This window comes from Lissotriton helveticus, chromosome 1_1 (genome assembly GCF_964261635.1).
Source record: "Lissotriton helveticus chromosome 1_1, aLisHel1.1, whole genome shotgun sequence".
NCBI lineage: Eukaryota > Metazoa > Chordata > Amphibia > Caudata > Salamandridae > Lissotriton > Lissotriton helveticus.
Genome location: NC_136057.1, coordinates 174,181,228 through 174,206,682, shown reverse-complemented (window position 1 = coordinate 174,206,682; position 25,455 = coordinate 174,181,228). Strand labels below are relative to the sequence as shown.

At 51.9% G+C, this 25,455-nt stretch overlaps 1 protein-coding gene across 1 annotated transcript in view; it reads right to left on the bottom strand.

Annotated features, from left to right (window-relative positions):
* Nucleotides 1-25,455, bottom strand: part of IPO13 (importin 13) — a 651,059-nt gene that overhangs the window by 234,117 nt on the left and 391,487 nt on the right. Inside the window, exon 6 of the mRNA XM_078661811.1 lies at nt 5,150-5,270. Coding sequence (XP_078517937.1) covers nt 5,150-5,270 — 121 coding nt within the window. The remainder of the gene's footprint in view (nt 1-5,149; nt 5,271-25,455) is intronic.

Here is a 25,455-nt window from a genome sequence, read left to right as displayed (position 1 = left end):
AGCGGCCAGCACGGGGCACAGCACATTTGGTAGGATCTGTTCGGGAGTCACCAAGTGGCAGCGGACGGCTGTCACACTGGCTCCGGTGTCACGGAGTGCTTCGGCCCAGCGCCCATTAATGTTGACCTACTGACGGTATTTTTGGGTGTTGCTCGGGAGGGGAGCCCGGGGGATCATGTCTCTCTCGCCCAAACAGACTAGGGCCATGGCGGCTGGCTCCCACTCGGTCTGGTCCTCGTTGTAGACCTCTTCTTCTTCCTCCCCTCCTTCTCCTAGGGCTGCGGCAGCTATCTGGCGGGTCAGAGGCCCGGTGGGGCCGGGGCGCTGGTTCAGGGGGCAGTGGGGGTCACTGGCAAAGTGACCTGGCTGCTGGAACTTGTAGCAGGTAGCGTTCGGGCGGAGTCCTAGCCGTGCTGGGGAGGGCCCTCTTCTGGTCAGGGATGGTGAAGCGTTGTTCTGGTGTGACCCCCGGGTGGGCTCCGGGGCGGCACAGGCGGGAAGTCTCGGCTCCGTTTCTGGCCTCCTCCGCCGCCTCGCTGGCGGGGGTGCCCCTGTGTGTTCCGCCTGGATTCTCCTATCGGGGCCCGGGGGACCCGGGTGCTCACCCATCGATCGGCCTCGACGGCGTGTTTCCGTGGTTCGGTCAGCTTGCTGTCGAGTAGATGCTGTCTGAGTTCGACAAAGCAGTTGTTGGAGAGGTGCTCCCATACGATGAGGTCGAACAGCTGCTCGTAGGTGGTCACTTTGCTGCCCTTGATCCACCCTTCTAGCGCTCTGCTATAAAAGTTCACGTACTCCACCCATGTAGTACCGGGGATCTTTTTACAGTCTCTGAATCTCTGCCGGTACATCTCAGGGGTAAGCCCATACCGGGTGAGCAGGGCGTCCTTCATGTGATCATAGGAGGACATCACGTCGTAGGCCAGTTCCAGCAGGGTGTCTCTTCCTTCGCTGACGAATTTCCCCCATAAGCCGGCACCCCAATCTTTTCGGGGTATGCGGTGCGCGGCCATGGCGACTTCGTAGGCCTTAAACCTCTGCTGGATGTCGTCATTTTTATAGTACTCTTTGACGACATCCTTGGGAATGTGGACCTTCGTGTCGGCAGGATGCGGGGGGTTTCGGATCACAGCGGCACCAGCTTCTTCGCTCTTGGCCTTGATCTCCAGTTCTTTGAGGCCACGCTCGTGCTCGAACGTGAGTTTCTTCTCTTCCAATTCTCTCTGCCTCCGTCTCTCCTCCAGGTCTCCTTGCAGCCGTAGTTGCTCAATGGCCATTTTCTTTTCTGCTAGCTGGAGTTCTCCGTCCAGCCGGAGTCGGGCGAGCTCCAACTCGTGGAGCCGGCTTCTCTCTCATTCTCGGGCGTCTTCGTGGGAGAGGCCCGTGTCTCTGTTGGTGGTTCTTCCCTCTGCGGGGGCTGCTAAGGTCTCCTGGTGCACGTCTGGGACCGTGTCACCTTCGGTTGGGGGTGGTGTCTCTCTGGCCTCCACCCATGTTTGCAGCGCTTCTTTAAAATCTTCTTTGGTACTTAGTCCGGTGGTAGCAATACCTAAGTTTTTGCAAAATTGTTTGAGTTCTTTATGTGTGTACTCCTCCAACAGTTCCTTCTGGAACTCTGCGGTCGTTCCGGCTTCCTTAGCGCTCATGGTTGCTGTGGGTCTCTGTTAGTAGTGGGCGAGTTACTCGCTGTACGATATGCGTCGGCTCGGATCCCGTCGCCTGCCACCAATGTTAGAAAGGCAATCCCAGGGGAGGCAGAAGATGTCTGACTGTCCACCCCGAGATCCACCTCTCCGTATGGAATTGGCCGAGCGCCGTCGAGAGGCCTCCTTGGCAAGGCTCCTCTCCTACTATCGTAACAGCCGAGCAATCACACCACTACAGATGGACACCACACGAGAGTAGACTCAAGAGTCTTTATATAAAGAATAAAGGCAAGTTCTCGCAGCAATATGTGCAGGGGGGTCGGGGGATCCCCAAAAGTCTCAGTATCAGGGGGAAGGGGGTAGCGGGACAGTCTTAGTACCAACTGGTACTAGGGTACCCTGCGCACAGCTCTCAATCCTCGAGCTGGGGGTGGTACAAGGAGCCGCGACGTCGTCAGCAGGGCTCTGAAGATGGTTCACTTGGTCGGGCCGCGACAGCGTCAGCAGGGCTCCGAGGATGGTTCAACTTGGTCGGGCCGCGACAGCGTCAGCAGGGCCCCGAAGGTGGTTCAGCTTGGTCGAGCCGCGACAGCGTCCGCAGGGCTCCGAGAATGGTTCAGCTTGGTCGAGCCGCGACAGCGTCAGCAGGGCTCCGAAGATGGTTCAGCTTGGTCGAGCCGCGACAGCGTCAGCAGGGCTCCGAAGATGGTTCAGCTTGGTCGAGCCGCGACAGCGTCAGCAGGGCTCAGAGGTTCCAGGTTCCAGGCACAAGGGTTCTTATCAGGGTCAGCCGCGACGAGGTCAGCAGGGCTTCGACTCCAAGATACAACTGGTGTCCTGATCCAGGGCTGGCCCAGATATAGGACTGGAGTCCTTTGATGTCCGGACCCTCGCGCTAAGGGGGCCGAGGGGCCGGGATGAAGGTGTCCAGACACCCAGCAGGGGGGTGGAGCCAGCGCCCAGGGAGGCCGGAGGGCGATCGACACCAGGCGTCCGGGGACGGCTGGAGGGCCATCGAAACTCCCCTCCTCCTGGATCCGTCAAGTGGCCACTCTACCACCTCGGCGGAACTTGGTGCCTCGCTGTCGGGGCTTCGCTGGGACCGCGGCCGGGGTCGAGCCGAGGCCACGTGCTCGGGACGTGATGGGCCCAAGATGGAGTCGGGCCTGAAATGGTGGCCCGGGGCGGTGATTGGACCTGCAGAGTTGGGGCGAGCCGGGAGAGCCGGGTTCCAGGGGGGAGAGCCGGGGGTTGCCAGGGGGGCTGTTCTCGTCGAGAGTTCGTGGAGGGTGGTGTCCGGGGGGCGGCAGCGGGTCGATGGAGGGCCGATGTCATCCAGGGCCCGCCATGCGGGAAGGGTAGGACCACGCCACGAGGCCGGGTCCAACAAGCTGTCACAGAGTCCTGCCTACCACAACGTGGTCTGCTCGCTGGTGTCTGCCCTGTCCCCTTACATAGTGCAGCTGTCACAGAGTCATGCCTACCCCAACGTGGTCTGCTCACTGGTGTCTGCCCAGTCCTCTTACATAGCACATCAGTCACAGAGTCATGCCTACCATGACGGGGTCTGCTCACTGGTGTCTGCCCTGTCCCCTTACATAGTGCAGCTGTCACAGAGTCATGCCTACCCCGACGTGGTCTGCTCACTGGTGTCTGCCCAGTCCCCTTACATAGTGCAGCTGTCACAGAGACATGCCTACCCCGACGTGGTCTGCTCACTGATGTCTGCCCTGTCCCCTTACATAGTGCAGCTGTCACAGAGTCATGCCTACCATGACGTGGTCTGCTCACTAGTGTCTGCCCTGTCCCCTAACACAGAGCAGCTGTCACAGAGTCATGCCTACCATGACGTGTTCTGCTCACTAGTGTCTGCATTGTCCCTTCACATAGCGCAGCTGTCACAGAGTCATGCCTACCCCAATGTGGTCTGCTCACTGGTGTCTGCCTTGTCCCCTTACATAGTGCAGCTGTCACAGAGTCATGCCTACCCCGACGTGGTCTGCTCACTGGTGTCTGCCCTGTCCCCTTACATAGTGCAGCTGTCACAGAGTCATGCCTGCCTACCCCGACGTGGTCCGCTCACTGGTGTCTGCCCAGTCCCCTTACATAGTGCAGCTGTCACAGAGTCATGCCTACCATGACGTGGTATGCTCACTGGTGTCTGCCCAGTCCCCTTACATAGTGCAGCTGTCACAGAGTCATGCCTACCCCGACGTGGTCTGCTCACTGGTGTCTGCCCAGTCCTCTTACATAGTGCAGCTGTCACAGAGTCATGCCTACCCCGACGTGGTCTGCTCACTGGTGTCTGCCCAGTCCTCTTACATAGCACATCAGTCACAGAGTCATGCCTACCATGACGGGGTCTGCTCACTGGTGTCTGCCCTGTCCCCTTACATAGTGCAGCTGTCACAGAGTCATGCCTACCCCGACGTGGTCTGCTCACTGGTGTCTGCCCAGTCCCCTTACATAGTGCAGCTGTCACAGAGACATGCCTACCCCGACGTGGTCTGCTCACTGATGTCTGCCCTGTCCCCTTACATAGTGCAGCTGTCACAGAGTCATGCCTACCATGACGTGGTCTGCTCACTAGTGTCTGCCCTGTCCCCTAACACAGAGCAGCTGTCACAGAGTCATGCCTACCATGACGTGTTCTGCTCACTAGTGTCTGCATTGTCCCCTCACATAGCGCAGCTGTCACAGAGTCATGCCTACCCCAATGTGGTCTGCTCACTGGTGTCTGCCTTGTCCCCTTACATAGTGCAGCTGTCACAGAGTCATGCCTACCCCGACGTGGTCTGCTCACTGGTGTCTGCCCTGTCCCCTTACATAGTGCAGCTGTCACAGAGTCATGCCTGCCTACCCCGACGTGGTCCGCTCACTGGTGTCTGCCCAGTCCCCTTACATAGTGCAGCTGTCACAGAGTCATGCCTACCATGACGTGGTATGCTCACTGGTGTCTGCCCAGTCCCCTTACATAGTGCAGCTGTCACAGAGTCATGCCTACCCCGACGTGGTCTGCTCACTGGTGTCTGCCCAGTCCTCTTACATAGTGCAGCTGTCACAGAGTCATGCCTATCCCGACGTGGTCTGCTCACTAGTGTCTGCCCTGTCCCCTTACATTGCGCAGCTGTCACAGAGTCATGCCTACCCCGACGTGGTCTGCTCACTGGTGTCTGCCCTGTCCCCTTACATAGTGCACCTGTCACAGAGTCATGCCTACCATGACGTGGTTTGCTCACTGGTGTCTGCCCTGTCCCCTTACATAGTGCAGCTGTCACAGAGTCATGCCTACCATGACGTGGTTTGCTCACTGGTGTCTGCCCTGTCCCCTTACATAGTGCACCTGTCACAGAGTCATGCATACCATGACATGGTCTGCTCCCTGGTGTTTGCCCTATCCGTTTATGCAGTGAAGCTATCACAGAATTGCCTCTGCCACAAATGGTCTGCTCACTAATGTGTCCCCAATGCCCTTATGTAATGCACCAGGCCCACAGTCTTACCTGCCACGACGTGGGCTGCTCACTGGTGGTAAGGAGGCGTCCCAACTTTTCATACAGGTTGGTCAGCAGCTCCGCTCCAAGCATCTCGTAAATGTACATCAAAGTGTCTGAGATATCCACCCTAAAAATGAGAGTTAAGAGAGGAAACATAAGGTCAAGAAACCTGAAAAACGTACAGCAGACGTCACAGTACACAATACCAAACTATGAGACCCAGGGTTCAAAGCAGCTTTCTCACGCCACTATCCCTATGTAACAAAGGGTGTCCCCATGCTATCATCCCTGGATGAGTACCAGTGTCCCCATGCTATCATCCCCGGATGAGTACCAGTGTCCCCATGCTATCATCCCCGGATGAGTACCAGTGTCCCCATGCTATCATCCCCGGATGAGTACCAGTGTCCCCATGCTATCATCCCCGGATGAGTACCAGTGTCCCCATGCTATCATCCGCAGATGAGTACCAGTGTCCCCATGCTATCATCCCCGGATGAGTACCAGTGTCCCCATGCTATTATCCCCGGATGAGTACCAGTGTCCCCATGCTATCATCCCCGGATGAGTACCAGTGTCCCCATGCTATCATCCCCGGATGAGTACCAGTGTCCCCATGCTATCATCCCCGGATGAGTACCAGTGTCCCCATGCTATCATCCCCTGATGAGTACCAGTGTCCCCATGCTATAATCCCCAGATGAGTACCAGTGTCCCCATGCTATCATCCCCGGATGAGTACCAGTGTCCCCATGCTATCATCTCCTGATGAGTACCAGTGTCCCCTTAAGTAATCATCCCCGGATGAGTACCAGTGTCCCCTTATATAATCATCCCTGGATATGGGCCAGTCCTTCTTCCATGAGGGTATCCCTAGATAAGGACCACTTGTTCTTCCATGCTATCATTGCTGGATAGGGACCAGTCCTTCTTCCATGATATCACCTCTGGTAGAGACCTGCCACTTGTCTAGGCTATCCTCCCTGGATAAGGACCAGTCGTTCTTCCATGCAATCACCTCTGGTTAGGGACTAGCCATTCTTCCATGCTATCACCTCTGGATAAGGACAAGCAGCTCTACCATGCTATAACCCCTGGATAAGGACCAGCCACTCTTCCATGCTATCACCTCTGGATAAGGAACAGCAACTCTTCAATTCCATCATCCATGGGCAAAAACCAGCCACTCTTCTATGCTATCATTCCAGGATAAGGACCAGTCTCTCTTCCATGCTATCATTCCTAGATAAGGACCAGCCATTCTTCCATGCTATCATTCCTGAATAAGGACTAGTCGTTCTTCGAGGCTACCATTGCAAGAAAAGGACTAGTCATTCGTCCATGCCATCATCAATGAATAAGGACCAGCCACTCTTCCATGCTATCATCCCTGGACAAGGACCAGTTGTTCTCCCATGCTATCATCCCTGGACAAGATCCAGTTGTTCTCCCATGCTATCATCCCTGGACAAGATCCAGTTGTTCTCCCATGCTATCATCCCTGGACAAGGACCAGTTCTTCCATGATATCATCCCCGGATAAGGACCAGTCATTCTTCCAGGTTATCATCACTGAATGAGGACCAGTCGGTCTTCCATGCTATCATCTCTGGTTAGGGACCAGCCGCTCTTCCATGGTATCATCCCTAGATAAGGACCAGTCGTTCTTCCATGCTATCATCCCTAGATAAGGACCAGTCGGTCTTCCATGCTATCATCTCTGGATAAAGAGCAGTCACTCTCCATGCTATCATTCCTGGATAAGAACCAGCCACTCTTCCATGCTATCATTCCTGGATAAGGACTAGTCGTTCTTCGAGGCTATCATCCCTGGATAAAGAGCAGTCGCTCTTCCATGCTATCATCACTGGATAAGGACCAGTTGCTATTCCATCTTATGGTACGGATGGCACACACAACAACATTCTGCCATAGGAGCGGTTGTCTACTATTGGGCCAATGGTCTAGTTTGCAGTGCACCAGTGACATTAGAAAACTCCCAGTTCATTGCCTGCCCGCGCAGGGTGCCTGGTAGAACGAACTCCTTGAAAGCAACTTTAGGGAATGGCAGGACTACCCAGAAGTATCCTCCGTCAAAGTGCTCTTCCTGCATTCAGCGTCAGTAACATGGTACAGAGAAGACCTTCTCTGCCAGCTGGTTGTGCACTTAGCTGGTGGGAGACCTCTGAGCCAATACCAGGGCTCACAGACTGCACAGCTCCCAGTCAATAGAGCTCTCCGGCAGCACAACTCCCAGGCAGTAGAGCTCTCCGGCAGCACAACTCGCAGGCAGTAAAGCTCTCCGTCAGCACAACTCCCAGGCAGTAGAGCTCTCCGGCAGCATAACTCCTAGGCAGTAGAGCTCTCCGGCAGCACAACTCCTAGGCAGTAGAGCTCTCCGGCAGCACAACTTCCAGGCAGTAGACCTCTCCGGCAGCACAACTCCCAGGCAGTAGAGCTCTCCGGCAGTACAACTCCCAGGAAGTAGAGCTCTCCGGCACCACAACTCCCAGGCAGTAGAGCTCTTCGGCAGCACAACTCCCAGGCAGTAGAGCTCTCCGGCAGCACAACTCCCAGAGAGCAGAGCTCTCCTGCAGCACAACTCCCAGAGAGTAGAGCTCTCTAGCAGCACAACTCCCAGACAGTAGTGCTCTCCAGCAGCACAACTCCCAGACAGCAGAGCTCTCTAGCAGCACAACTCCCAGACAGCAGAGCTCTCCAGCAGCACAACTCCCAGACAGTAGAGCTCTCCGGCAGCACAACTCCCAGACAGTAGTGCTCTCCAGCAGCACAACTCCCAGACAGTAGAGCGCTCTAGCAGCACAACTCCCAGACAGTAGAGCTCTCCAGCACCACAACTACCAGACAGTAGAGCTCTCCGGCAGCACAACTCCCAGACAGCAGAGCTCTCCAGCAGCACAACTCCCAGACAGTAGAGCTCTCTAGCAGCACAACTCCCAGACAGCAGAGCTCTCCAGCAGCACAACTCCCAGACAGTAGAGCTCTCCGGCAGCACAACTCCCAGATAGTAGAGCTCTCTAGCAGCACAACTCCCAGACAGCAGAGCTCTCCGGCAGCACAACTCCCAGACAGTAGAGCTCTCCGGCAGCACAACTCCCAGACAGTAGAGCTCTCCGGCAGCACAGCTCTCAGACAGTAGAGCTCTCCGGCAGCACAACTCCCAGGCAGTAGAGCTCTCCGGCAGCACAACTCCCAGGCAGTAGAGCTCTCCGGCAGCACAACTCCCAGACAGTAGACCTCTCCAGCAGCAAGCTCCCAGACAGTAGACCTCTCCAGCAGCAAGCTCCCAGACCGTAGACCTCTCCAGCAGCAAGCTCCCAGACAGTAGAGCTCTCCGGCAGCACAACTTCCAGACAGTAAAGCTCTCCGGCAGCACAACTCCCAGACAGTAGAGCTCTCCGGCAGCACAGCTCGCAGTCTCCTGAGGCTGAAGATCCTAGTACTGGATAATGAAACCCAGAGGAGTTCCCCAGGGGCACTATCCGAAACACGACCCTGGTTCTGGTACACAGCTGGGTCAAGGGAAGTCCTATGAGCACTGCCCACAGGCCTAATCTGTGACCACCTAATGCAGAAATCCTCACAGGGTCCCACTGGCTGGGGTACCCTGGAGCCCCATATGCGGCAGTAGCTGGGGAGCACCTCAGGGCCTTCCGCATAGGACACGCCCACATCTATGCGGTCTGCTAACCGCACCATGTAGGTCCAACCTTGCACCAACCTGACAGACCAGCGAGCAGTGCGAGGCCACCCCGAGCCGCAACGTGCTGTGCAATGTAACATGACCTTTGACCTCGGAGGAGCTTATCACCGAGAGTCTGTGTCTTATACCTTGGTTATGCCCTCTCCTCCTGTGAAATAGGACCTGTGTGGAAGAACCCTCACCAATGCCCACCCAGGAGGACAGATATGCCCCCGAACATGCTTTTCCCAGATTAACCGAATGCCCCCCGTGTAATCTATTCTACCAGATTCCAAGAGTGGAGTCCGGCCTTTAATTTGTGACCAGAGACTGCAGATGCGTTTGTCTTAAACACCCCACATCCGTATTTAATGCCTTTCGACACTATTGTGCCTCAGTGGAGGTATCAGAACTGAGAGAACACAGATGGACACTGCACTCCTTTCATCCAGAGAGGGGGACACATTAGTGTAGGAGTCGGAACTGAAGAACACAGATGGACACTGCACTCCTTTCCTCCAGAGAGGGGGACACATCAGTGTAGGAGTCGGAACTGAAGAACACAGATGGACACTGCACTCCTTTCATCCAGAGAGGGGGACACATTAGTGTAGGAGTCGGAACTGAAGAACACAGATGGACACTGCACTCCTTTCCTCCAGAGAGGGGGACACATCAGTGTAGGAGTCGGAACTGAAGAACACAGATGGACACTGCACTCCTTTCATCCAGAGAGGGGGACACATTAGTGTAGGAGTCGGAACTGAAGAACACAGATGGACACTGCACTCCTTTCCTCCAGAGAGGGGGACACATCAGTGTAGGAGTCGGAACTGAAGAACACAGATGGACACTGCACTCCTTTCATCCAGAGAGGGGGACACATTAGTGTAGGAGTCGGAACTGAAGAACACAGATGGACACTGCACTCCTTTCCTCCAGAAAGGGGGACACATCAGTGTAGGCGTCGGAACTGAAGAACACAGATGGACACTGACACTCGTTTCACCCAGAGAGAGAAGCAAATCAGTGGGGGTGTCAGAACTGAAAGAGCACAAGTGGGCCCTGGCACTCCTTTCATCCAGAGAGAGAAGCACATCACTGGAGGTTTCAGAACTGAAAGAGCACAGGTGGACACTTAACTCCTTTCACCCAGAGAGAGAAGCAAATCAGTGGGGGTGTCAGAACTGAAAGAGCAGAGGTGGGCCCTGGCACTCCTTTCATCCAGAGAGAGAAGCACATCAGTGGAGGCGTCAGAACTGAAAGAGCACAGTTGGACACTGCACTCCTTTCATCCAGAGAGAGAAGCACATCCGTGGAGGTGTCAGAACTGAAAGAGCACAGATGGACACTGCACGCCTTTCCTCCAGCGAGGGGAACACATCAGTGGAGGTGTCAGAACTGTAAGAGCACAGGTGGGTCCTGGCACTCTCACCCAGAGAGGTCCCCCCTGGAGAGAACAAATGCCGCTTCACAAGTTTGTCAAGAGATCAGCCGAGATATGCAAGTATTCTTCGTTTTCAAGCTTTCTACGAATGTACATGGTTTAAAAAGCTAAAGTGCAGATAAACGAGCGATGACATCAGAAGACCTGAGAGAGGAGGTATGCTGGGCCTGCCTTCATTACAGGCACCAAACTAGCACATTCATTCTACACACATGGTGGAACGCATGAACGGTATACAGGTATGGGCGTGTTCTGGGCCTTCTTAGCATGTAATGTGGTTATTACTGCCCTACCGAATGATCACTATCGACTTTAGGAGAATAAAGGGTTAACTTTGCAAGGATGCAGCTTAAGGCTTGGGGGTTACATGCAGATATATGCAGCAGGCACAACACCCACTGAACTATTAGCCACAGGGCACAAGTCCTAAACAAGCATTTACAATGCAACGGTTTCGCCTTTTGAGAAGTTAGAGCTATTGGCATTGTAAATGACAAAATTTATATTTATGTGCTGGTTTTGAAAACAGATAAATAAATGGCATTGTCATTTACATTGCCAATAGCTCAATATCTCGCAAATGTGAGAACTATTGTACCCTACGGACGGAGCGGAGAGCAAGCACAACCAGGGGGGGCAGGAAAGCAAGCACAACCAGGGGGGGCAGGAAAGCAAGCACAACGAGGGGGGCAGGAAGGCAAGCACAACGAGGGGGAGTATCAAACACTACAAACAGTTTCAGTGTAAGAGCCCAGGCAAATTTACATTTTGCTGTTTGGGTGCTGCGTGTCCATCAGCGAGAGGTACATTTTTAAGACCATTTACAGCACTCTATGGATATTTGCGGAGGGACCATAAGGCAGCCGTCTCCAATTGCTTAAAAGTAGCACCAGCCTTGAGTACAAATGAATAAGTAGTCAATACTTAAAGACAAAAATTACACAGTACAAAATAAACACCATAACCTTCCAAACATCCTCAAACCTAAAAATGCACGACCAACTGATCTCACCTGTTTGGCATTTAAGGGAAATGCTAATTGTCTCTCAGGAAACGCACTAAAATGTTGATTAGTCCTACCATTACACACATTGGAAGAACTAATAAATCAACATACAAACACGAATCACCAACGTCATGCTGAATAATATGGGCTTTTTATATAGCGCTTCAAACTACACCTCTGCCTTCTCTTAGCACGGTAAATAACAGATGCTGTTAACAGCTCATTTAACAGTACTCCGTTTATCGACCTCAGAAGAAAGGAACAGCGAGCTGCCTTTTATTGAGACCTCTACATTACAGCGATGAGGTCATGGTACAAACCATCTTGCCAGAGTGACAACCACTTTAATGGCAGAAAGGATGAAAACCTGTTGGTGCTCTCTCTCTCCTTGTGCCATGTATATACTTGTAAGGTTCACCAGCAGCAATGTGTTCAGTTTTCTAGCAGACACCCTTCTTCTCCTTTATATTCTACTCCCAGGGTCCAGGTACATGATTTTTCCTCGTCATTTGTCTAGTGGGCATATAGTGCTTAGAAGCGATGGGGAGCTGCTCGAGCAGTGTTTAGGGAGAGCCTGACCCGGCGGTCTTGGAAGCTTGGTCTCAGGGCAGGCTTCTGGGGGCCAGGGTGACGGGATCTCGGGGTCAGTTATCCCTCCCCCTACAGATGCCACTCAACCCCTCCACCCCCCAGCCAGAGGCTCCACCCCATCTCACCTAAAGCTTGTCCCCTCCTGGTTTTCCACTGTGCCGCTGGCTGCAGTCCCAGCAGGCAGGGGGGCTCCGGTTCTCCCGGTCCTGGGGTCTCAGCTCCCGGTTTCTCCCCCCCGTCATGAGGCCGCTGTAGGTCTGGGTCCTCCCCGCACTGGTTAAGACCCTGCCCCTTCTCTCCCGGCCCCATTCACGCTTGTTATTCCTGGCGCACCCTAGATTCGAGTCAGCACCCCGATACCGCCGGACCCACAGATCATATGGCCACTGTGCCTGCCCCCTCCCCCGGCTTCTGAGACGGGGGAGAAAAGTGCAAGGCGTAAGCGCATAGGACGAAGCAAAGGGTCAGGGGGGGGAAAACGAGGCAGTACAAACAAACATACCTCAAGGAAAAGGAAAGGTGCAGGAAAGAGAAAAAAGAAACACCGAAAGAGAGAACAGAGAAACAGAAAATAACAAGCACCTACGAGGACACAGGGGGCGGGAGAGGACACAGACGGCGGGAGAGGACACGGACGGCGGGAGGGGGCGGGAGAGGACACGGACGGCGGGAAACGTGCACAGGACAGCGAGGGGGGGGGGCGGAAAGGCACACGGAGGGGGCGGGAATGGACAGACTTTCAGTGAAAGGGGAGGGAACGGGAAAAAACGTAACTCCGCCCTGGGAAAAAATCTCGGGAACGCCCCCGAATCTGGTCCGGCCTTGACGGACAGATCCGGCACTCAATGGCTAGCCTCCATTTATGGAGCTAGCCAATGAGAGCCGGGGGACGTTCCCGAAGTCCTTATGGTCAACATAGGATTTCACCTGCGCCGAAAAGCTGCGCAGAGCGCAGCCTTCGGCAGGCGAAACCCAAAAAAGAAGTGGGGGGACGCGGACGCCAAAACAGGAAGTGACGTCACGAAAGGTAGCTTGCACCATCAGACTCATTGCCTCCCCTCGCTCACCCCTTAGATGCGATTGCATCAGAAAAGCCAGCGCGTAAGCAGCGCTCTGAATGAGCTCCGATCTCGCCCCAGAGAGGCCAAAGAGTGAATGTGTGGCTCCATTTGCTCCAGTTATCGAGCTCCCGGTAAATTAAGTGGGGGGACGCCGTCTACCCGTGTGGTACCCCGACTCGAGCCCTGATTAGTCAGGATCAGGACATGCAACCTGCATGTCACACGAGCATCTCCTGAAACAAACTGGCATGCAGGGCACGAGTCGGGGGTACACGTGGGTGGATGGCGTCCACCCACTATTTTCACAGGGTGGACGCCGTCCACCCTGCCATGAAGTTGAGCCCCACTGTAAAATGTGCTGAAATCGTCCCGGTGTCATTTTCAAACACCGGGTCACATTCAGCAGTGCCTGCATGTTGTTATCTGCTTTCGATCCACAACAACGTTCAGAGGGGGTGGGGGAGGCTTTGTTAGTTCAGACTCCTGCTAGGCCCATAACAAAGGCCAAATCTGAGGCCTCCTTTTGTTGGAGTCTATGGACTGGGAGGGAGCAGTCCGGAGCCTCACACCTGATGCAAATGCAGCAGAGGGGAAACAAAGGCTCGCACCTTGTTAGCACTTAATGCATACTTAAAGAGAGACAGCTTTTCCCTTTGTTCAGGCTCTGTTTAGGAGATATGCATGCACTGTAATAATATCGGATGTGTTGGTCTTTTCCTGTATTTACACAAAATAAATGTAATTTATATAGAGCTTACTACCCCTGAGGAGGCGTTGAAATAATTAAAGTACCACTATATTTTCTTTTAAAGCACTATGGGTAGAGGAAGTTTACGCTGACAAAAGGCAACACTGTTTTATGTGTAGATTCCAAAAGTGTGAATCTTCTGTCTAAATCAAGAGGGTTTTCATGTACTCATGATAGACATGCTAAGCATATATGTGAGGGTTTAAGATCTGATGTCACTTCTTATGATGCTACTTCGTGTGATGCCACGTGCCGTGATGTTACTTGCATTCTGATGATTAACTAGGTTAGTCCCCTCACTTCTTTTTTTAGGACTTGTGCCGTGCTGGCATGTACCACTAGGATTTAAACCTGTGCTCTGCAGTATGCGCAGTATCCCATGATGCACGGGTGCCACTCTGTACAGCGAGCAGCGCCTGCGCAGTGCTGCTGAATGACGCAGACATGGAGTACGTCACTGCGAGGAGCACGCACCAGCGTCGAGCACACGAGGCTGCTCGGGGCTGAGGGGCGCCATCTTGCTCCGCCCAGGGTGGTTCACCGGGTGCAGTTACACATTTGCTTTTCTCGATTATAAATTGACCGCGACAATGCACTGTTCATCTGTGAATAAATCTCTGTAATTCTCTACTTTACAGTTTAAAAAGTAATACAGTTTCAGCGTCGTCTGCCCAATAAATCGATAGCTAAAGGGAGGAGTCTAAATTGCCCTTTGTTAATTGACAGCATCAACACTAAAAGCAAAGTTTAGACATACCCTTAAACTGGCTTAATTATTGATGGTGTCTCCTCTTCGTCCCATTCGATGCTTGCTTTGCGCTACTTCATCTATGAGGACTGCCTCTGCCTCCTGTGCTCTCTGTGCTGCTTTCAGTTAAGTCTTTGGTTTGTAGTAGTTTCAGTATGGTCCCTACTGTGGTTGGTTTACAGTACTCTTTATGCGTTTGTTTTGCAGCAACATCCGTATGCTCCCTTCCGTGGTCGATTTACAGTGCCTCCCGTGTGCGTGGGGTTTGAAGCAGTTTCTGTGTAGTAACCTCTGTGGTTAATTTGCAGTGCCTCTCTTAGATGTCTGGTCTGCAGTAGTTTCAGGATGCCCCCTTCTGCAGTTGGTATACAATGCTCCTTTAGGTGTCTGGCCTGCAGTAGTTTCAGGATACCCTTTTCTGTGGTTGGTTTACAGTGCCTCCCTTCTGGTCTGCAGTAGTTTCAGGATACCCTTTTCTGTGGTTGGTTTACAGTGCCTCCCTTAGGTGTCTGGCCTGCAGTAGTTTCAGGATACCCTTTTCTGTGGTTGGTTTACAGTGCCTCGCTTAGGTGTCTGGTCTGCAGTAGTTTCAGGATGCCCCCTTCTGTGGTTGGTTTACAGTGCCTCCCTTAGGTGTGTGGCCTGCAGTAGTTTCAGGATGCCCCCTTCTGTGGTTGGTTTACAGTGCCTCCCTTAGGTGTCTGGCCTGCAGTAGTTTCAGGATACCCTTTTCTGTGGTTGGTTTACAGTGCCTCCCTTAGGTGTCTGGTCTGTAGTAGTTTCAGAATGCCCCCTTCTGTGGTTGGTTTACAGTGCCTCCCTTAGGTGTGTGGCCTGCAGTAGTTTCAGGATGCCCCCTTCTGTGTTTGGTTTACAGTGCCTCCCTTAGGTGTCTGGCCTGCAGTAGTTTCTGCATGCTCCTTTCTGAGGCTGGTGTACATTCCCCCATGTTTATGTTTGTTTTGCAGCAGTGTCTGCATGCTGCTTTCTGTGGTTGGTTTACAGTGCCTCCCTTAGGTGTCTGGCCTGCAGTAGTTTCTGCATGCTCCTTTCTGAGGCTGGTGTACATTCCCCCATGTTTATGTTTGTTTTGCAGCAGTGTCTGCATGCTGCTTTCTGTGGTTGGTTTACAGTGCCTCTCTTAGGTGTCTGGTCTACAGTAGTTTCAGGATGCCCCCTTCTGTGGTTGGTTTACAGTGCCGCCCTTAGGTGTGTGGCCTGCAGTAGTTTCTGCATGCTCCTTTCTGAGGCTGGTTTACATCCCCCATGCTTATGTTTGTTTTGCAGCAGTGTCTGCATGCTGCTTTCTGTGGGTGGTTTACAGTGCCTCTCTTAGGTGTCTGTTCTGCAGTAGTTTCAGGATACCCCCTTCTGTGGTTGGTTTACAGTGCCTCTCTTAGGTGTCGGGTCTGCAGTAGTTTCAGGATACCCCCCCCTTCTGTGGATGGTTTACAGTGCCTCTCTTAGATGTCTGGTCTGCAGTAGTTTCTGCGTGCTTCCTTCTGTGGCTAATTTGCAGTGATCCATATATATGTTTGTTTTTGCAGTAGTGTCTGCATGCTGCTTTATGTGGTTGGTTTACTGTACCCCTTAGGTGTTTGGTCAGCAGTAGTTTTGATAATCTGTGGTTGGTTTGCAGAGTAGCTCTTCTGTGTTTGGTTTTCAGCAGTTTCCGTATGCTCCCTTCCGTGGTTGATTTACAGTGCCCCCTTGAGGGTTTAGTTTCAACAGTTTCCGTATGCTCCCTTCCGTGGTTGATTTACAGTGCCCCCGTGTGTGTGCTTTGAAGCAGTTTCCGTATGCTCCCTTCCGTGGTTGATGTACAATGCCCCCTTGTGTATGTGTTTTGAAGCAGTTTCTGTATGCTTCCTTCTGTTAGAGGGGTGGGTGGGTGGGTGGGTGTGCGTTTGTGTTTTTTTTAAAGTAGTTTCTGCAATCTCCCTTCTGTGGTTGATTTGCAGTGCCCCTTTGTGTGTGTGTTTAGAAGTAGTTTCTAAATTCTGCATGCTCCCTTCTGTGGTTGATTTGCGGGGGTGGGGGTGGGGGGGTGTGGGTGTGTGGGGGTGGGTGTGTGCTTTGAAGCAGTTTCTGCATGCTTACCCTCTGTATGTGCGTTTGCTTTGAAGCAGTTTTTGTATGCCCCCCTTCTCTGGTTGATTTGCAGTGCCCCCTGTGTGTGTGTGCTTTGAAGCAGTTTCTGCATGCTTTCCCCCTGTGTGTGTGTGTGTGTGTGTGTGTGTGTGTGTGTGTGTGTGTGTTTGCTTTGAAGCAGTTTCTGTACTCTCCCTTCTGTGGTTGATTTGCCGTGCCGCATGTGTGTGCTTTGAAGCAGTTTCTGCATGCTCCCTTCTGTGGTTGATTTGCAGTGGTGTGTGTGTGTGTGTGTGCGCGCTTTGAAGCGGTTTCTGCATGCTTACCCCCTGTGTGTTTGCTTTGAAACAGTTTCTGCATACTCCCTTCTGTGGTTGATTTGCAGTGCCCCCTGCGTGTGTGTGTGTGTGTGTGTGCTTTGAAGCAGTTACTGCAGTTTGTGTGTGTGTGTGTGCTTTGAAGAAGTTTATGCAGAGTGTGTGTAAGTGTGTGTGTGTTTGTGTGTGTGCACGCTTTGAAGCAGTTTCTGCATGCTTACCCCAGTGTGTGTTTGCTTTGAAGCAGTTTCTGCATGCTCTCTTCTGTGGTTAATTTGCAGTCCCCCCTGTGTGTTTATCTGTGCTTTGAAGCAGTTTCTGCATGCTCCCTTCTATGGTTGATTTGAAGTGGTGTGTGTGTCTGTGTGTGTGCGCGCGCTTTGAAGCAGTTTCTGCATGCTTACCCCCTGTGTGTGTGTGTGTGTGTGTGTGTGTTTGCTTTGAAGCAGTTTCTGTAGGCTCCCTTTTGTGGTTGATTTGCAGTGCCCCCTGTGTGTGCTTTGAAGCAGTTTCTGCATGCTTACCCCCTGTGTGTGTTTGCTTTGAAGCAGTTTCTGAATGCTCCCTTCTGTGGTTGATTTGCAGTGCCCCGTGTGTGTGTGTGTGTGTGCTTTGAAGCAGTTTCTGCAGTGTGTGTGTGTGTGTGTGTGTGTGTGTGCGCTTTGAAGCAGTTTCTGGTGTGTGTGTGTGTGCGCTTTGAAGCAGTTTCTGGTGTGGGTGTGTACGTGTGTGTGCGTGCGCTTTGAAGCAGTTTCTGCATGCTTACCTCAGTGTGGGTTTGCTTTGAAGCAGTTTCTGCATGCTCCCATCTGTGGTTGATTTGCAGTGCCCCTTGTGTGTGTGTGTGTGTGTGCTTTGAAGCAGTTTCTGCATGCTTACCCCCTGTGTGTGTGTGTGTGTGTGTGTTTGCTTTGAAGCAGTTTCTGTACTCTCCCTTCTGTGGTTGATTTGCCGTGCCGCATGTGTGTGCTTTGAAGCAGTTTCTGCAGTGTGTGTGTGTGTGTGTGTGTGTGTGTGCGCGCTTTGAAACAGTTTCTGGTGTGTGTGTGTGTGTGCGCTTTGAAGCAGTTTCTGGTGTGGGTGTGTGCGTGTGTGTGCATGCGCTTTGAAGCAGTTTCTGCATGCTTACCTCAGTGTGTGTTTGCTTTGAAGCAGTTTCTGCATGCTCCCTTCTGTGGTTGATTTGCAGTGCCCCTTGTGTGCGTGTGTGTGTGTGTGCGCGCTTTGAAGCAGTTTCTGCAGTGTGTGTGTGTGTGCTTTGAAGCAGTTTCTGCAGTGTGTGTGCTTTGAAGCAGTTTCTGCAGTGTGTGTGTGTGTGTGTGTGCTTTGAAGCAGTTTCTGCAGTGTGTGTGTGTGTGTGTGTGTGTGTGTGTGTGTGTGTGTGTGTGTGTGTGTGCACGCGCGCTTTGAAGCAGTTTCTGCATGCTTACCCCAGTGTGTGTTTGCTTTGAAGCAGTTTCTGCATGCTCCCTTCTGTGGGAAATTTGCAGTCCCCCCTGTGTGTTTATCAGTGCTTTGAAGCAGTTTCTGCATGCTCCCTTCTGTGGTTGATTTGCAGTGGGGTGTGTGTGTGTGTGTGTGTGTGTGTGTGTGTGTGTGTGCGCGCGCGCAAGCGCGCTTTGAAGCAGTTTCTGCATGCTTACCCCCTGTGTGTGTTTGCTTTGAAGCAGTTTCTGCATGCTCACTTCTGTGGTTGATTTGCAGTGGCCCCTGGGTGGGTGGGTGGCAGGGGCGGATTGGCACTGCGGGCACTCGGGCATGGGCCGAAGAGCCGGTGTCTCAGTGCACTCTGTGGGCCGTTTTCTTCCCCCTTTACCAGTCTACAGAGAGCACTGACAGGGAATGGGAAGCAGTTCGCTGTGCGGCTAGCCGTTCAGCGATGATCAGCTGTGGCCTCTCCTTCACCCCCTGCCAAGAAATCATGCTGATGGTGGGCTGGGGAGGGGTGATTGTGTGCCAGAATCGACCCCCCCTGGGGGCCAGGTGTTGCTCAGGCCTATGAGCCACTTTCACCTCGCCCCCCCTGGGGCCCACGCAGCCCAGAAACAGTGCTTGCATTAGTCCCCGCCCACAGCCCTGCTCATTCAGGGCATAGTGGGCGAGGAAGAATGGGTCTCATTATGGGGGCCAGGTGATGTGGGGAACTCGCACCATCTTCACCTTAGCCTCCCCCCCCCCCCCAACACCCATGGATAGCCCAGAAGCTGTGTTTTTACTTTAACCCCTCTCCTGCCACGCCATTGCCCCGAGGCAGTGAAGGGCTGAGTCATTTACAAATAGCTGGGGCCTCGCTGTTTTTCAGGTGCTCCTGTGCTGGAGGGCTGGGGAATAATGTTTTAATAGAAAAGGGCCTCGCTGTTTTCAGGTGCTCCTGTGCTGGAGGGCTGGGGAATAATTTTTTAATAGAAAGGGACCTCGCTGTTTTCAGGTGCTCCTGTGCTGGCGGGCTGGGGAATAATTTTTTAATAGAAACGTGCCTTGCTGTTTTCAGGTGCTCCTGTGCTGGAGGGCTGGGGAATAATTTTTTTAATAGAAAGGGACCTCGCTGTTTTCAGGTGCTCCTGTGCTGGAGGGCTGGGGAATAATTTTTTAATAGAAACGTGCCTTGCTGTTTTCAGGTGCTCCTGTGCTGGAGGGCTGGGGAATAATTTTTTAATAGAAAGGGACCTCGCTGTTTTCAGGTGCTCCTGTGCTGGAGGGCTGGGGAATAATTTTTTAATAGAAAGGGACCTCGCTGTTTTCAGGTGCTCCTGTGCTGGCGGGCTGGGGAATAATTTTTTTAATAGAAAGGGACCTCGCTGTTTTCAGGTGCTCCTACGCTGGAGGGCTGGGGAATAATTTTTTAAGAGAAAGGGGCCTCAGTGTTTTTCAGGTGCTCCTACGCTGGAGGGCTGAGGAATAATGTTTTAATAGAAAGGGGCCTCTCTGTTTTCAGATGCTCCTGTGCTGGAGGGCTGGGGAATAATTTTGTAATGGAAAGGGGCCTCGCTGTTTTCAGATGCTCCTGTGCTGGAGGGCTGGGGAATAATTTTGTAATGGAAAGGGGCCTCGCTGTTTTCAGATGCTCCTGTGCTGGAGGGCTGGGGAATAATTTTGTAATGGAAAGGGGCCTCGCTGTTTTCAGATGCTCCTGTGCTGGAGGGCTGGGGAATACTTTGGTAATATTAAGGGACCTGGCTGTTTTTCAGGTGCTCAGCTTGTAGGACATTGTCACCTTGGCCCTGTGTCCTTCCCAAGAACAATAGCCTCCCACTTACATTCCTTGTGTGTTTCATGAAAGGCCACGCCCGGCGAATGTAGGCCACGCCCCGCGAATGTGGGCCACACCCCGCAAATGTGGGCCACTTTTTTAGTCAGTGCCCGGGCCAAATTGTGATCCCAATCCGACCCTGGTGGGTGGATGGGTGTGCTTTGAAGCAGTTTCTGCATGCTCCCATCAATTGGGGTGGCTCCTCGAACCCCGCCCTGGCAGTTCCTCCTCCTCTTTCACGGTTTCATAGGCGCATGGCCCGGTAGAGTTGGAAGGCAACGAGGTCTCCTACACCCCTCCACGGGCAGGCACCCCCTCCCTCCGGGGCTCTGAGACTTCCGGCGGGAGGGGGCTGGTCTCCCACTCACTTGCCGTTTCCTGCGCTCTGAAGCGCCCAATCGCTCTCTGACAATATGTCTGATTGTAATTGATGCTGTGCCTGAAAGGAGGCCACAGGCACAATTAATGCATGTTCTTCGCAACAATTAGTCAGCGCTCGGATCTAAAAATGGGAACAGAGCCCACTGGGAGGACGGCGCCAATCCTGTGCTGGCGCCGGCGATGCCGCCCTCAGCTCTGCGCCCTCTCGGGCACTTCACCCTGGAGAAAAGGGCCAAGTGTGGACTTACGTGTACAGGAAATGTTCACCATAGGGAAAGGGCCACTCGTGGACTCACGAGTACAGGAAATGTTAACGAGAGGGAAAGGGCCACTTGTGGACTTACGTGTACAGGAACTGTTCAGTCCTGCCAAGTATCACGCATCAGGCGTGACTCTAACGCATTTCAGTGTGGTGATCCGCATCACCGCACTGAAATGCAAAGTCACGCATTATAGCCTCCTCACCTGTCAGTCAGAGCGCTGCTATATTCAAATGTACCATACAAGCTACACTGGCAGCGCAATGTTCATGGCAGGCTTGGGGACTGGCACAGCTGCAAGCGCTGAACACAGTGTTACAATCATGTATTACTTAAGATACCCGTGCTGCATTAGCGTTCACTGATGTCAGGACGTCAGATTCATTTTGCACAATGGTAACCTGGACATTGTACGTGACTTTAGCGGCCGCAAGTGGCATCAAGTTTGCATGAGCTCAGCTGCTGCTTGCCCTAAGGCCGCGCTGGCTGGTGAAAAGCAGCAAAGCGTGGCCCTCGCAGCGCGTGGTGGGTGGTTTCCAGCTATGGACCCAACCGGCGGCTCGCATACCGGCTTTCACACACTGCTGCCCTGCCGAGAGCAATACGGAAAACAGCTCACCAGGCAGTGCGCCCAGGCGGTAGACAACCGGACAGTCGATCCCACCGGCAGCGCCTGTAAAACATTGTGTATATGCTCAGATCCCGGCTGGGACACAATCATGCAGCATGAGGAGTCGGTAATGTCATGCTCAAAAGAAGTAAGTGTGCTGCTGAGTCCAACACATCAGTTGCTTTAAGTGCGAAGGCCACACAATTATATTGGAAGAAGGGCTGGGCACAGGGCAATACTTTTAAAATTATTAGCCCTGCAATGCGACCGATGGACCCGGATGGTCCTAAACCCCGCCGGAACGGACCACGGCCAGCGGCCCGGGGGAGCCCAGCACACGAGGGTTTCTTTGTGTTGTCACGTAAAGATAAGCACGAGATCGACATGAAGGTATTGGAGCGCGCTTTACATGAGCACCAATTACATTGTACTAGCACACGTTCACATTTTTTCCCCGACATTAAATTGGAATGCAACCCTCGGCGAGACACTCATTGACAGGCTGCAAAACTACCCGAACAGAAGACAGGTAAGAGGCACTAGACTTTAGTTCACTACTAATATGTAGCTCAAGTTGATACCCCTTAAAGAAACCATCCTGTTCCTACCGAGCACATCGTTTTCTACACACAATGCTCATGGAATCCGGCGCCCGACCTACCAGTCCAGAATGACCTTCTAATCAAATATACATACCAGCATCTAATGTTCCAACCTGTGATTAGCTACCACAGCTGGCGCAGCAGGCACCATGGGCTGCAGTGACAGCTCAGCCCCCAAAACCCATATTCTGAGCCTGACAGAGAGATGTCTGGCTGTCAGTGACTGCTAGGTTTAGCAAAGGAAAATAACAGCCTAACAACTATTTAACCAGTTTAAAGCCTCAATAGTATAAATGCCGAGGTGGCGTGTTTTAAAACTCATTTGTAACAATTTTTGAAAATGTAATAACACTGTTGATGTATTTGGAGCTGCAGTTTAATATTTCAAAGGGAAAAATAGGAATTCAGAAGAGATTTCCCCATTTTTTACCTGCATTGTTATAAAAATACCTGCCAGGCTGGTGAAACACTGGTGAAATATTGGTTTGGTCTCAACCCTAACAAGGACGACTGAGTGATGTACCTCTTTCTCATTAACTGCTGAGAGGTTTCTCTAGCATACCATAGTCACTACAGAATAAGGGCATGACAATTTCGCTCCAAAAGTGATCCGGCAGGAGTCATGGCAGTCATTACAAGGTGTCCAGGCTCTTTCCAGAAGTCACTACCGTAAGATCACTTTAGAAATGCAAAATCAGTTAGTGACCCTCCATTTCAGGGGGTTTATAACAGTTCCTAGGAGTTTATAACAGTTCCTAGGCCTTCTACGAGGCGTCTTTCTGCTCAGAAGGCGCTCATTTCTGATATTTATCTCTTTAAATGGACCTTATTCCTTGGTTTCTTGTGTGAGAAAGTGTCGCTCGGAGTGTCACACATTTGCACTACAATGTCACATATAAGTACACTTAATTATTGGAAATGTCACACATAAGTAATCTGAAACCTTGGCAGCTCTGACTGTTCACCAGAGGGAAAGGGCCACTCGTGGACTCACAGGTACAGATCACAAGAGGGAAAGGGCCACTCAGGTGTATGGGAAATGTTCACAAGAGGGAAAGAACTGCTCATAAACTCACGGGTACAGGAAATGTTCAAGAGGGGGAAAGGGCCGCTCGTTGACTCACGGATACAGTTCACAAGAGGAAAAGGGCCACTCCGACTCAGGGGTATGGGAAATGTTCACGAGAGGGAAATGGCTACTCGTGGACTCACGGATACAGGATATGTTAACCAGAGGAAAAGGGCCGCTTGTGGACTCACAGATACAAGAAATGAGAGGGAAAGGGCACTCGTGGACTCACGGGTACAGGAAATGTTTATGAGAGGGAAAGGGCACTCGTGGAATCAGGGGAACAGTAAATGTTCTTGAGAGGGAAAGGGCCACTTGTGGACTTACGGGTACAGGAAATGTTCATGAGAGGGAAAGGGATGCTCGTGGACTGACCGGTACAGGAAATGTTCATGAGAGGGAAAGGGATGCTCGTGGACTGACCGGTACAGGAAATGTTCATGAGAGGGAAAGGGATGCTCGTGGACTCACAGAATTGGGCATCTTACCCCTGAACAGTTCAAAGGGAGACTTTCCAGTGGTCAAATGAGGTGACTGGTGATATGCAGTTATCCTGTCTTGTAGCATAACTTTCCAGTCTAGACCATTGACCCTTGCAAATTGAATGCTTTCTTTCAACGTTTTGTTGACTCTCTCAATAGCCCCATTTGTTTCCGGATGGTAAACAGCACATCTTTTATGTACTATCCCTCTGTCACTTAAAAAACTTAAAAAAGATACTGGAGCAAAACTGTGGTCCATTATCAGACAGCATACTATTGGGGAAACTCACGCGAGGGAAAGGGATGCTCGTGGCCTCATGGATACAGGAAATTTTCACGCGAGGGAAAGGTCCACTCATGGAATCACTGGCACAGGAAATGTTACCAACAGTACTGAGTGTGTGCAGGACAGACACATGTACGTAACGCGAGCTGTACCAGATGCCTGTAAACCAGGGGTCTTCGAAATGGGTGGGCTCAAGTGATCATCCCAGCACAGGGGGTTGCTCCCGGCTCTGGCTAAAAGAATCATTAAGCTGATAACAGTGCTTTGTTTTAAGCTGAAAAAAATGAGCGACAGTAAGTCGCTCTGTAATGGGCCATCACTAAAGTGTTTTGTCACTTATATCCTAGCTGGGAGTATGTGTCAAAAAGCAAAGGGACTCAAATGTTCTTCAAGACCCCACCCCCATTTTTCATAATCACACTGGATACATTTACACGTTAGTAAGACCTGTCTGACCATAATAGCATGCTTGGCAATCATGTATTTGATCACATTTTTAAAACGGTAACATAACTTAACTGCAATGTTTAATTAAGCTTAGACATATTTAAACATTGCCAATTTAATAGGAAAAAAACGTGAGGGGGCCAATGATTTTTTTTATTATGGGGTGGTTGGGGGTGGGAGAGGGGTATTAAAAAGTTTGAAGACCACTGCTACAGACAGAGCCAACCCCTGGGCGTGTGAGACTGAGAGCGACCCTCTGAGCAGAGAGCCCTACAGATTGGATACTACACGTCTGTCAACACACCCGTGATTTCAGCATCCATAATATCCATACATTAATGTTCTTCAAAAGAAGTGCACTCTAATCCGCTAACCTTCTGAAGTATGAAAGAGAGAGGTTAGTATGAGCGAGGGAGTGCGCGTTTATAGATCTCATCTATAGACAGTTGCAGGACGGGTAACCTTCTGAAAGATGAAAGAGAAACTTTTGCATCGGTGAAGGAGTGTGCTCTTTTTGAATCTCTCCTACCAGACAGTTGTGGGACGTATTGTTAGCTTACAGTGGGCTTAGGGTCGCTCATTGTTTACAATTGGTTATCCTCACTGTCACTCATTTGCTTGCTTCTTACTCCTCAGCTGTGTGGGTTTTCCTTCCTGTTATTGTGTTTATCCTCCCACCCCCAGGGATTGGACCCATTCCTATGTCCTGCCACTGCTGGCTTTTTCAGGCGCTACTTTTTACAACCAGATAGAGGCCCCTTTAAACAAGCTTTGAAAATGCAATAGGTCTCGCCTTTGATTAAATTAAAGCCATTTGCTTTGCTAATGGTATTGTATAGCAAAGCAAATAGCTTTAACTTAATGAAAGGCGAGACCTATTGCATTTTTAATGCTCGTTACATTTTGTTTTAACAGTCTCGTAGAGTGCTTTCCAACTGTCTCCCTCATGCGCTCCTCTCACACCCTCCGCCGCGCTCTGTGTTCCTATCTCTCATCCATGAGCTCCTCCCACATTTACCCCGTGTTGCCTTCTAGCCTGTGCATTTGTCCTCGCCAGACCACCTTGCTGTCTTGACCGTTTCAACCAATTGCCTACGCCCTGTGTTGCTTCCCTCCCCCTCAGCCCAGTACTGATTCCAGCCCTCATCCCCCATGTTGCTTCTGCCCCCCTGCCCTGCTTCTACCTCCCCCGTGTTGCTTCCCCCCTCTGTTT